General features: G+C 35.1%; 1 protein-coding gene across 1 annotated transcript in view; it reads right to left on the reverse strand.

The window, feature by feature from the left end:
• The window catches only part of LOC100369361 (talin-1-like), a 192519-nt gene that overhangs the window by 39527 nt on the left and 139555 nt on the right, over nucleotides 1-13437 (reverse strand). Inside the window, exons 18-29 of the mRNA XM_085494559.1 lie at nucleotides 12305-12464; nucleotides 9170-9271; nucleotides 8380-8547; nucleotides 7671-7772; nucleotides 6693-6923; nucleotides 6133-6264; nucleotides 5669-5797; nucleotides 4937-5050; nucleotides 4407-4655; nucleotides 2802-2930; nucleotides 1617-1928; nucleotides 729-848 (exon numbers count right to left, since the gene is read on the reverse strand). Of these exons, the coding sequence (XP_085350685.1) occupies nucleotides 729-848; nucleotides 1617-1928; nucleotides 2802-2930; nucleotides 4407-4655; nucleotides 4937-5050; nucleotides 5669-5797; nucleotides 6133-6264; nucleotides 6693-6923; nucleotides 7671-7772; nucleotides 8380-8547; nucleotides 9170-9271; nucleotides 12305-12464 (1948 nt within the window). The remainder of the gene's footprint in view (nucleotides 1-728; nucleotides 849-1616; nucleotides 1929-2801; nucleotides 2931-4406; nucleotides 4656-4936; nucleotides 5051-5668; nucleotides 5798-6132; nucleotides 6265-6692; nucleotides 6924-7670; nucleotides 7773-8379; nucleotides 8548-9169; nucleotides 9272-12304; nucleotides 12465-13437) is intronic.

The raw sequence follows: 13437 nt of genomic DNA on the forward strand, positions 1-13437 counted from the left end.
AACTCAAGCAACAAGCGAGCTGAAACACCATTTTTGGAGCTATGACCTGCACGGCCAAAAGTTTGAAGTAAGTACGCATAATTGTTCAATCTTGCAAAACAAAACAAAATGATGTTAATTTAGAAGTTTACATGCAATAAAGGGAGAGAAGACTACTGTGGAATACTTTATTTTCATTTGGAAATAATTTTCACTGAAGGAATGATTCTGTGAAAATAAAATCCAGTGAACATAAATTTTTTCCTATATTTCACATTAAACTCATCAAAAATCAGTGAAAATAAATTCCATACAAAACACCCAAAAAGTCTTTTCAGCGAAAATTAATTCCATCTAAAATAAAGTATTTTACAGTATTATGAAAACACATTAGTATCAGACCGTATTGACACAGTTACTCTGCAACAATAAACAAGTTTAGAGTTACATCGGCATCAATCTGATTCGATGCGAGAATAGACAGGTTGATTTCTAGCTCGCACAATTTATTCACTGGTTTCCATGGTTACCAGCATTCTGCTGAGCTTTCATTCACATGGCGAAATCAACCCACCTATGTAGACTAAATTGGAACGTTTTTTTACCCTAAAGCGTGCAAGTTTCTAAAGAACGACAGAACCGGAAACTTGTTAATTTTAGCTCAGAATTAAGTTCAATTCGAAGAACAAGCAAGAATGTTAAAATTGCATTGTGGGAAGGCTGGCTGTAGCACAGCGCCCTCAACGTACCTTGCCTGTCATTAAAGTCTTGCTAGCGTCCGCAACGGTTTTGATAGCTTTATCCACGTCTCGTTGTCCTGGCAAACAATTCACCGTATTATTCAAAGCGTTGGACACTGCCTTAGCAACCTGTGAAGCAAAGATTAACAAACAAAGAAACACCTAAATCAGTTCATAAACCACAATGAATGAAACGTATCTAGTGTAAATGGCTGTAAACATATTTGCCACACATTTTTGGTCCATTTTATTTCACTTCGAGATCCCGCATGATGCATGAAATCTTACGTAAAAAAAACAGGACAAACAAAGCACTGTAGAGGCGACAAACGTCTTGTGCGATTCGACAAATGCGAAAGTATTTCGGGGGATATTTCCATGCTTAGTAATATGCTGTACACATTTGATGATGGTCAAGTTCAATGAAGTGAGGGTATTCAAACGCAATATTCCCCTGTCAAAGATGAGCCTTTTGATGTGAGCTATGAAATAAAGAAATTCGAGTTCAAAATCAAATCGTTTAGTGCGTGACTTTAGCACAACTCGTGAGATCTCGTAGTTGAATGAAAAGGCACCTATTCCAGCACATCATGCATGTTTCAAACCCATATCTTTTATCTGCTTTTGAAAAAATAGTACACATTTTTGTAAAACTGCAAGTCTCATGCAAATTAAGGTTGCACATATTTTATCACAAAATCATACATACGCTCCCTTTTAAATACCGCACATTCTATGGCTTCCTTGGGGCAAAAATTACTATTGGACAAGTCACAGTTGAAGACTGTGGCTACATGTGATCCCTGGTCAATCAGAATTTTACGGTTGCCAGGGGATCTGCTCCCCAGGGTAAGGGGGTGCATGGCCATGGCAAATATAACAAATATAAATGCTAACCTGAGCTAATTTCTGCTGGTTATCTGGGTGATTAGGATTGGCTAAGGCATTCTTCACTTCCTCCATCAAGCACTGAGACTTATCCATCACATCACGGGCGCAATCAATCAACAATTCTTGTGCATTAGAATCGTTAGTTGTGGCTGCAACTCCACGTACTGAGTTCGTCAGAGCAGTTAAGGCTTGTGCGGTATCCCGTGCTGCGATTCCAGTGTAATTTTCGTTGCCCTGAGCGGCTGCAGTCAGTAACTGAGCCATGGATGAACCCACCATCTTGGATGTAGCACCGAGTTGTAAGGCACTTGTATCAGCCTGGTGAGGTAAAATATAATGAGAGATACGGTGAGGGATGGACCAATTGTAACTTTAAGAGGGGCAGAAAAACTAGTCAAATTATTTGTTTACTTTGTTAAATTTACTGTAATTTTTTTTATTTCCACTATTGTGAAATAGTTTATTTCCACTTGGAATTTATTTTTGCTAAAGGGATGATTCAGTGTAAATAAAATTCAGCAAATCTACATTTTTTCTTATGTTTTACATACAACTCATCAAAAATCAGTTAAATTAAATGAAACACCCAAATTAATTCCAGTTAAAATAAAGTATTTTACAGTATGTGAGTTTTTTTTCTTGAAATTTTTTTTTTATAATGATTTTTTTCCTGTGCAAATTTGTTAATTCCAGTTCTGCCGCACCTCAAGCCCACAATCATTTTATAAATAATTCAAGGTCCTCATCAACTATTACAAAGCCTTTCTCCATAGCAACAGCGGCCATTTTGTGATAACCTTGGCATTTCTATTTCTATTGGAAACAAATCTAGATTGAGGCCTGAAATCTAGTTTAGTGTTCATGCAAGCTACATGTAGTTGATACTTCTAAGTTTTAAAATAGAAAATATAAAACCTAATATTTTTTAATACAATGTAAAATACAGGTATACTTGAATGGCAGTAATGGAACACATTTCAAATTACCTTCTAAATCTTGCTTGACACCAAAATCAAACTCTGACAACTGTTTTCATAATAGTAATAAAACTTGATGACAATCACATCAAAATTCCAATTATTGTTACCACAAAAATATTCAACATTATAAATATTGCAAACGATAAATTTGTTATCATTGCCATAATGTTCCCTTTTATTTCATATTTCGGTAATTAAATTTTACACTTACATTTTCTCCTGGGAGTGGTAGAAGTTTTCCTTCTTTGGCGGTTTCTTTTATTTTTCCCAGTTCTTGGTCTAACCCTCTTATTGTGTCCAAGGCACTGTCAATTTCCAATGACCCACAGGCTTCTTGTGCCTAGCCAAAAATAAGATGAATATTAATGAACAAATTAGCATTATTGAACAAATTTGCATATAATTTCATATTAAAGAAATCATTTACATTACATTATATTTATCATTAATAATGATTCAAATTCTGTAAATGTATCCTTGGCAATTTCAATCTCTACAGTATGCATATTAATGAGTTGATTTGCATAAATATTTGGCTAACTCATTTTTATCTTTATCTAACCCTTTTAATGTATTCAAAAAAAATGGTCATCTTAATTTGCATCAATATTTGTACAACAGCTGACTAAATTTCTCCTCAGTCTCATCTTGACTGTTTTTCATACACGTATACATGCTTCATGAGCTGAATCAGAATCTCTACAGTACAAGTATGCATATTAATGAGTTGATTTGCATAAATATTTGTACAACAGCTAACTAAATTTCTACTATCTCTTCTTGACTGTTTTTCATATACGTATACATGCTTCATGAGTCACATCAGTCAATTATGCATATTCAGTTCATTTGCATAAATGTACATTTAGCCTCTGTCTTGTCATTGTTGTTTTATTTTGTTATCTTCCAAAAGAGGAAACAATTTTAATACATCTAGCACAAAAACAACAGCATTTACCATAAAAAGACGTATCAGCACTTGTTATCAATTTTTGTTTTTGATTTAGAGTAAACTCATTTAAAACACTCTCTTTTGTGATAGCGATATAGCATTAAGTGGTCGTTCGCAGTGTCTTGTGAAAAAAGATCCATCCAACTTGAGACCCGAGGAGCAAAAATACATTTCTAGAGGTCAATGAAGTCCTGGGTCGTAAAACACAAAAGTTTGCACAGTGTGAAACATTTTTGTTTTCATTTTAGGCTGTTATCCATCATTAAATTATAACTAAAAGCAAGACAAATCCCAGGCAGGACAGGTTTCCAATTAATATCAACATCTGTTATGTGTCAGTTGGTATGATGATTGGCATCATGCACACATTCCGATATTCGTGTGATAACTTCAAATTACTCTTAAACACAGATTTCTATCTTGAAATATGAACAAGCAGTCTGTCGGCTGAGATAGTTCCACTGTTAGGTTTGCAATGCACATTTCAATTAAAGAACAGAAGATATTATTAGAAAATGAACAAATCAGGAGCGGAGTCCACATGTAGTACTTATAAATATAATATCAAAGCAATCAAGTTTTCAACAAGAATTTGAAAATATCACTTTTTACCAAAAATTACAAAAATATTCATCGAAATAGAGAATTGAAGATGTCATCATGAAATGAACAAACCTAAGAGAGGTCTACCCAATGTAAATATACACCAAGTATCAAAGCATTCAGGCTTGTAGTTTTCAAGAAGAAGTTGAAAAAGTAAAACATTGACACGGACAACGGCGACGAGGGACTAACACCGACGGACAAACACTCATATGATAAGCTCGGCTCGACAAGGTCGACAGCGGAGCTAACAAAACTTACCTTGCCGGCCACCGATCTCAATTCTGACAGAATAGTTGCCATGTGCTTAGCACTGTTGCCAAGCTGTAAAGCAGACGCCTGATCACCGACCGTAGACATCGCCATCTTGGAAGCGGCCACCATTCTGGCTCCAGGGGCGATGAAATTCTGACTTGCATTTATCAAATTAAGTTGTGCGCTAGGATTATTCGGATTAGACATACACCCTCTGACTCCGGTCACTAACTTAGGGATGTGCTCGGCAACAGTCTGAAAGCAACCAAAATAACAATTACACAAACTACAGACAATGAAATAAATCATGGTCGACAGTGTGCTCCCTCACAGGATCCATTTTGTGGGTGATTTTGCATTAGCATTAGCCAATCAAAATGAATGTTACATCGATATGAATCAATCAGAGGTCATTTCTCAGGAGATTTGCATTAGCCAATCAAAGTAAGTATTATTATTACCTTACAATCTACATAATTCAAAGTTTATCTCTCAGGAGATATGTGTTAGCCAATCAAAATGTGAGTTACATTTACCTTACATTCTTGAACAAGTTGTTGTTGAGTAGCTTGATTTCTATTGGATGCTCCAGCACCTTGTGCAGCTGCTATAGTCTGAGTTGCAATAGCGGCAGCCTGTTTAGCTACATGCTGCAAGAGACAAAATGAACATTCAAAGGTTATTAAATTTTACATGTATCCAACAACCAAAAATAAAATGTGAGAGAGAGTGAGAGTCTGATTGGAAGTAAATTCAAAAGATAGTTTCTATGGAAACAAGGTTCCAAACTACATGACAAATAACGACTGACAACCTTGATTAGGGCCCAAGGACAATGGTATAACAAATTATGATTGTCAACTAAGTTGCCCTAATGCCCTTATTACTATTACTATAAAACAACCAAATAATTATGTACTGTGAATTACTTTATCTTAGCTGAAATAATTTTTTGCTGAAATGACTTTTCGGGTGTTTTGTATGGAATTTATTTTCACTGATTTTTGACGAGTTGAATGTAAAAGATGGGAAAAGGGTAAATTATACCTTCAACGAAAATTAATTCCAAACAAAAATAAGGTATTTTACAGTATTATAATAATAAAGGGCGCCCTCACAGGTAGAAACTATAAACATACATGGCCGATAACTGCAACTTCACATCTTCGAGTAAAAAAGAATGGTCTCACTAGTAAATAAACAATAAACAAACATGGACAACTATATTTTTTTTCAAAAATGGACAAACTCATTCATTGTATAGTTACCTCAAGTCTACCAATAAGTTTCTTCTTCAATGCGTTGCTGGCGGCAATGTCTGTTGCGGCTCGTAAATCTTCTGCTGCTTCGCGTAGTTTTTGCTGTTGGACGGGATCATTTGGATTCCCGGCACACGCCTGACAAAGAATGAAATAAAAAAAAAAATGGTGAACTTGAACTTTTTTTCAAATGTTTGTGTCAGTTATGAGTTCCAGAGACTGAATGTCTCTTTTGACTGACATAATCAAATTGCAAACTGCAAAAGAAAAAAATGACTGAAATAGTGATAAATTAAGCTTTCATTTTCATGTTGCTTGTTTAATATTTTTTGACAAATATTTGGCAATGCTTACAGACTCTGATAAAACAATTCCACGGATTATATGAAAATTTCTAGCAGTCTGTTGTAGAACTACTGACTGTAGAACTACTGACTGTAGAACTACTGGCTATAGATTTAAACTTATTTTACCTTTGCTGCCTCTACCATTCTCGCTGTAGCATCAGCCAACATCTTAGCTGCCCCTAAAAGTTTCTTCTGTTGATCACCGTCGTCAGCAGTTTCGGCTTCCCCTTTAATACCATTAACTAACTGTGAAGTTGCCTAGCAACAAATAAACAAGTAACAAAGTGTAACATGGCACTTGGCAGCTATGACATTTGGATGGTTGCCTAGATACAGTGGCCATTTTGAAAAGCTAGCTCCACAAGATGATGATTGTGTTATTTTCTTTGTAATGGGAAATGACATCAGAAATAGGAAGTGACATCAGAAACAGGAAGTGACTAAAAAAACAGGAAGTGACATCAGAAACAGGAAGTGACACCAAAAACAGGAAGTGACATCAAGACGAACAGGAAGTGACATCAAAACAAACAGGAAGTGACATCAAAAACAGGAAGTGACATCAAAAACAGGAAGTGACATCAAAACAGAAAGTGACATCAGAAACAGGAGGTGACATTAGAAACAAGAAGTGAAATTTTTTATAATTTGAATGAGTATGAAAAAAAACAAATAATTCGCCTTACCATTGCTAAAATCTTAGCTTGTTTTACCATCTCAGCAGCGTCACCCATGCTACTGAATAGTCTATCAGTGGCAGTCAAGATAGTATCACAGGCTGCATCATATTTATCCGCCGGCTGAGTAGGTTTACTGGTACCTTTCTTAACATGTTGTAATAAATCGTTTAGCGCCTTGGTCACTGCGGTCGCCGCTTCACCCACCCCCTTCAGAAGATCTTCATCCTCACATGCAGTCTGTAAATAAAATATTAAACCTCAGAAATTCCCGAAAATCTCAGTCGTAGAATTCCATAAATTTGATATACTGTATTTGTTCTGATAGAAATGCATCTCCAATATAAGCACATGTATGTGTTGTACACTGGATTATTAAAATGCAATACTAATAGAGTAAACATGGTACAGATTTATTTTAAATCTATGAAACCTATGATTATATTGAAGACGGTGTTGAATTTATTGCGTTCGTCAGCCGAGTGCCATTACAGACCAATCCGATGATAAGCCTAACCCATCAATCAAGTCAAGTTGCATCAAAGAATGATAGTGATGGGATAGAATGTTGAAGATGGAGTAATCATCTGCACATGCGGCAGACAACTATGACATTGTTTACAAACAAGCATCTACCCATGAGCCTTTGCATTTTTAGCGTGTGTTGTTATCGTAGCTTAAGACTCAATTCTTGCATGTAAGCTAGTGACTGCCGCCCGCTATAAATATTAAATTTTAGGGTAATATAAAAAAATCACGAAAATTTTACAAATTAAAATGGTCTACATATGAGAGAAATGATGGACACTCTAAGCGTCAAACATTGATTTGATGTAACATTGTAAGTCAGTCAGATATCGTAAATGAACAACAACAATGAAGGTAAAATGTGAACATAATCAGTCCCGACCGCTTACAACATTTCTACATTAAATCAATGCTTGATCACAAGGAGACACAAATTTAAATTTATATTGCCGTTCGTACCTGCGATGAATCAACAACACCTTCCACAGACTTGGCGACGAGCTTGGCGGCCTCCACCAGTTGTTCTTGGCATGCTGGACTACTGATCGTAGGAGCCACAACCTAGAAAAAATGGACGAAACATACATATTTAAAGGTTAAATCAGAACTTTTGAAAAGGAAATAAAGTAATTTTATGCTGTTGAATGTTCAGTTGACATTAAAAAATGTCAGGATTTGTGACCTTTAGGGGTCATGCATAATACCAGGATGTGTGACCTTTAGGGGTTATGCATAATGCCAGGATGTGTGACCTTTAGGGGTCGTGCACAATACCAGGATGTGTGACCTTTAGGGGTCATGTATAATGCCAGAATGTGTGACCTTTAGGGGTCATGCATAATGCCAAGATGTGTGACCTTTGGGGGTCGTGCAAAATGCCAAGATGTGTGACCTTTGGAGATCGTGCAAAATGCCAGGATGTGTGACCTTTGGAGATCGTGCAAAATGCCAGGATGTGTGACCTTTAGGGGTCATAGACAAGGTCTATTTGACTATGAGCGACAGCATTTTATTCGAGAAAAAACAAAATCAATCTTTTTTTTTAATCACAACAGGCCACTAGAGGGCACTTTTCAAATGATGTATCAAACACAAGGAACAAAATCTTGTCATCACAAGAGGGTACATGTCACTAGAGGGCGCTATTTAGATAAAACACAATATTTACTTTAGTACATGCCACCAATTGTGAGGTATTTAGTGCACATGACGTCGCCGATTGGATGACTTTATTCTGTGATTGCTGATCGTCGGCTTTGCTGGCAACACTCTTTGCTTTCAGAACGAGAGTTGCAGTGGCGTTGGCGACTGCCTTGGCTAGTGACATCAACATATCCTGCAGATTAAATGCATGAAAAAATATTGTTAGATGAAATGCATGCTGGGTAATTCCAATGTTTGTATATATAGGTAATTTTCCGCTGCAAAATCTCGCATAATGCGCGAAAGACACAGGACGCACATGTACTGCAAATCACCATGGTTACACAAGTCAGGGGAACAGTGGACTTAATGACAGGGGAGAATGGGATACTATTTGAGGGGCAAAACCAAGTCACATGGCTCTCTCAACCTTGATGAGATCTCAGCGGTCATTCAAATACATGACATGTAGAACAGCTCATGAAAAAACAAGACAATTACCATGACTACAGTAAATATTATGGGATAACCTCATTATAAATGAATTCAATTAAAAAAGTAGCAAGTCTTAAGTAATCATAAACACCAGTACTGTGTTTTTTTTTATAATTTATTCATTCATAAAGTCAACCCGGCATTGACATGTGACATGTCAAGTGCACAGAACTATATTTTGTCTACTCTCTGATGTATGTAATCTTGGATATAATAAACAAAATAATTTTTTTGCTCAAAATATTCAATATTAGAATGAGTGACAAAAAAACAAGTACATGTATGACAAGTATGGCTGCCGAGGGCGCTATCACATTTACCTGGAATCTAGGGTCCACTTCATCCAACTCGCCAATCTGTTTCTGTACATCGGCAGCTGCTTGTCCAACGTTACTAGCGGCTGTTAGTAAACTCTGACGAGGCTAAAATTGACAATACACGAAAAAAAGATTAAATACCAGCACTTTATTATTAATGTGGTTTGTTGCTATAATAACTGATTTCTCTCTTCATCTCAAAATAATTCTTTCTCTCTGGTTGCCAATTTGAAAATTGAACTGATTTGATTTCTGGAAACACACTGTCAATGAAATATGTAAATTGATGCAACCACTATGGAGATATGTAAATTGATATATTCACCATGGAGATATGTAAATTGATATATTCAACATGGAGATATGTAAATTGATACAATCACCATGGAGATATGTAAATTGGCATAACCATTATCAGGATATCCGAATTTAGTCAAAATATGTAAATATTGAGAGCATAAGTATATTTATTGTGAAAATATTAGTTTTAAAATTAAAATTGCATCAAAACAAATTTTTGTGATTTTTAGAATTAAAGTGAGGGAGTCATCATCTACACATGTGACAGACACCTATGACAATGTTTACAAACAGGCATCTACCCATGAGCCTTTGCATTTTTAGCGGGTGTTGTTATCGTCCTTTGAGACTCAATTTTTGCATGTAAACAGGTGACCGCCCAATAGGTGATTTTCCGTACAATTGCCAGATCTCGCGAGATGCATGAAAGACGCGCGTCGAACGTCTGCCGCAAAAATCGAACGATTTGATTTTGAACTCGAGTTTCCTTATTTCGTAGCTCACACCGACCGGCCGATCTTCGACATAGGAATATTGCTTCCGAATACCCTTACTTAATCGAAATTGCCTATCATGAAATGTGGACAGCACATTATTAAGCATGGAAATGTCCCCAAAATACTTTTGCGTTTGTCGAATCCCACGCGACGTTTGACATCACTACGACGCTATGACCTTTGTTTGTCCTGTTTTTACGTTCGATTTCACGCATTACGCGTGATTCTCGCAGTGTACGGAAAATGGTCTATTTAAAGATGAATTTTAGGATAATCCAAAAATCACAAAAATTTGATTGACAAATTAAAATGGCCTACATACTCCCGTCACCAAACATTTTATTAATATCAACAAATATGTAACCACTGTAAACATAAACAAATGCACTGAATTTAACAAAAAACATCAACAAAATATTCCAAACAAATCAAGCTTAACAAAAACAACCAAAACATATTAATTAATTCCAATTAATCAGCTCAATGTTTATACAACCAAACTTGATAAACATATGACAGATCTTGGATTTTAACATGTAAAGTACTTTCCTCAAAAAATTTGTGCAAAAAAAAAGTCAGTTTTTCTCAATATTTTTTTTTTTAATATTGCTTATTTTTGTGGTAAAAGCCTATGAGAACATACATGTACACATAAAAAAAAGGATTGTACTCAAATACAATCGAGGGCGCTGTTTCATTGCATTCACAGCAGATACTCAACTTAACAAACATGAAAGGCAGGAAAAATAAAATAAAATACATCAACGCAAAATTAATATTAGAGAATTATTATGGGAATTGATTTTAGTGATTATTATAAATAAAATAGTATAATATGCATAAGGAAAGGTACAAATGCTCAGAATTGTTTCACTTTTTCAAATTATGCCAAAAAACAAAATCGTAAAAATGCAAATTAGCAAATGTAGTAGTTGTTTTCTTGGAATTACACAGCATGCAAAGTGTTGATTTGCATATTGAAGACAATTGCCAGAATACATTGCACAAGGGCAATTCATACTAATCAAATGAATTTACATAATACCCAGCATGCAAATTTTCAATATATCATATTTAATATGCAAGTGTCACACTGCAAATTGTTTTGCAAATTCAAACTTTGCATGCTAAATATTCAAATATGCAAATATGCCATTGCATGCTGGGTAATCCAAATTATTGAATTTTTGTATGCAGTATAATTCAGAGAAATTGTCTTAACGCAAAATAGTACTTTGCATGATGGGTATTCAAAGATATCACACTGCTTGTTTAGTAGTTCAAATTATACAAATTAGTAATCCAATTTGCATGGTTTTTTATTCAACAATAATAATTATGTCAAGCATAAAATCCTGAAAAAGTGAAACAATCAAAACAAGTTTTTTTAATTTAGACTAAAACAGGGTTAGACGTAATGGACACACGGGATAGAATACGCAATCAAACGTTACCACGTTGTACAGGATGGCAACTTACCCCTGATCGTCTCCTAAGAGATCCCTTAGGTTAGTGGGAATAAATGAACAAACAAGGCAATTACTATGACAACAGCAAATATTATGGGATAACATCATTATATAGGCATTTGATTAACAAAGTACCAAATCATCAGCACTGTTTTTTTTTGTTTTTTTTTCTTTTTTTCTTTTTTTATTTATTTATTAATTTTTTTAAGTTTGACACCAAAATAAAAAGGTAGTTTGAACTCGCCTGGATAGAAAATTATTATAAATCAGAATATTTTAATTTTTTTGCTAAAATGAAAGGTTTATAAATTATTAATAATAACATCATACAGGAAGGGAATGCATTCACTGCATGCAGGGAGACTTGGTTGGGACTTGACCATTTCATAGAGGGGGGATTAGAGAGATTTTGAGGGATAATTGCTGCCACTGTTTTTTCCCAAATTCTAATGAAAAGAAATAACAAATTTGTACGCAACTTTTTCTCATATTTAGCAAAATGATCAAGAGTGATTAAAAGAAATTAAAAAAAACAACAAAAAAAACAAAAACAGAAAATGTTCCTAATGTTGCAAGGAAAGAACAAGCTGTTTCTCTCATCTTCCCCTCTCAGAGAATGGAATGGCCACACCAATTTAGTAAAGAAATCACAAGGCAAGCATGCACAAATTATTACTCATAAAAACAACTTCTGCAGTCCTTGAATGGTATTCCTGAAAATTACCATATTAGAGTCAACCAATCGGGATGAGCAATACATAACCACCAAACAAATTAATGAAAGACATTTTATGATTGGAGGAAACATCAACCAATCAGAAAATATATATCAAATATGCTAATTTTTTTCCTGAGCATGCTCGGTAACTCACCTCTTTACTTCCAGGTTGTGCAGCTTTGAGAAGGTGCGAGAATGCACCAACAAGTTTTCGAGTTGCATCCAATAACTTTTGGCCTTGTCCATCGACATCATCTCCTAAAAGTGCTGACAACAATTTCACGCTTTTTGCCAACTCTGGAAGATTAGAAGAACTGGAAAACAATATTTTAATTTGTCAGTTAAATCACATGACTTGACACAAAAAAAGTTTGATTGTTTTTATTATACGATAATGCCTTTAGAATGAGTTTGTAGAATCTTCTGCGTTGACGCGAAATTGCCACGACTGGTCTGTTCCGCTACGCCCTCTAGAGTTGTCACCACGTTTTTGAGGTGATAAATATATTAATTGTAAGCTGCCAACCAATAAGAATAGGAAATGCTTGGCCCGATCCGTTCTACACAACTATAACACATAGAATTCTTAGCGCAAGCGCATACCAACTTTCATGACATCCTACACACAAGTGCACATCTTTCTTCCTTTCTAGTGTTCTACTGGGTTTCATGACATCATTGCATATCATGAATAATTAATAGCAATGAATGTGTCTCAGAATAGACCAGTCGTGGTAATTTCGCATCGGACCACGATTTATGACTAAGCCAGTAAAAGAGTTGTATTTTCCCCATACATGCTTACAGACAATTGCTTTTAAGCTTGATAAGTTCTGGGAGGTGAAATATCTACGATAGTCTGATTTGGAAATAAATTGCTTCGCATAACACATTATTGTCCATCAACGTGCAAAGTTTAATTTGATATTTTTTCGGCAGAATTTCTGAGGAAATGCTTCATGTGCGCAGACAAAGAAGCAGGGACAGTAATCAGAATATCGATCAGCTGTTCTTAAATGGAAACTAATTAGTGATTTGTCAAAAGTACGATATTTTACCCAGTTTGAAATATTCTGAAAATATGCAGAAAATGGAAAAACATAAATTCATCATAATATTGTAATATTTCTTGAGAACCATAAGTACCTATTCTTCATCTTAAAGACTAAACAAAATATAAGACTTTTTCATCCAAAAGACTAAACATTTTTTCCGTTTTTTCAAGTTTTGAACAAAAAGTAATAAACATCATAAAATAACCCCATAGTGCAAAAATCTACAAAATCT

Source organism: Saccoglossus kowalevskii, chromosome 20 (genome assembly GCF_978046115.1).
Source record: "Saccoglossus kowalevskii chromosome 20, keSacKowa6.1, whole genome shotgun sequence".
Taxonomy (NCBI): domain Eukaryota; kingdom Metazoa; phylum Hemichordata; class Enteropneusta; family Harrimaniidae; genus Saccoglossus; species Saccoglossus kowalevskii.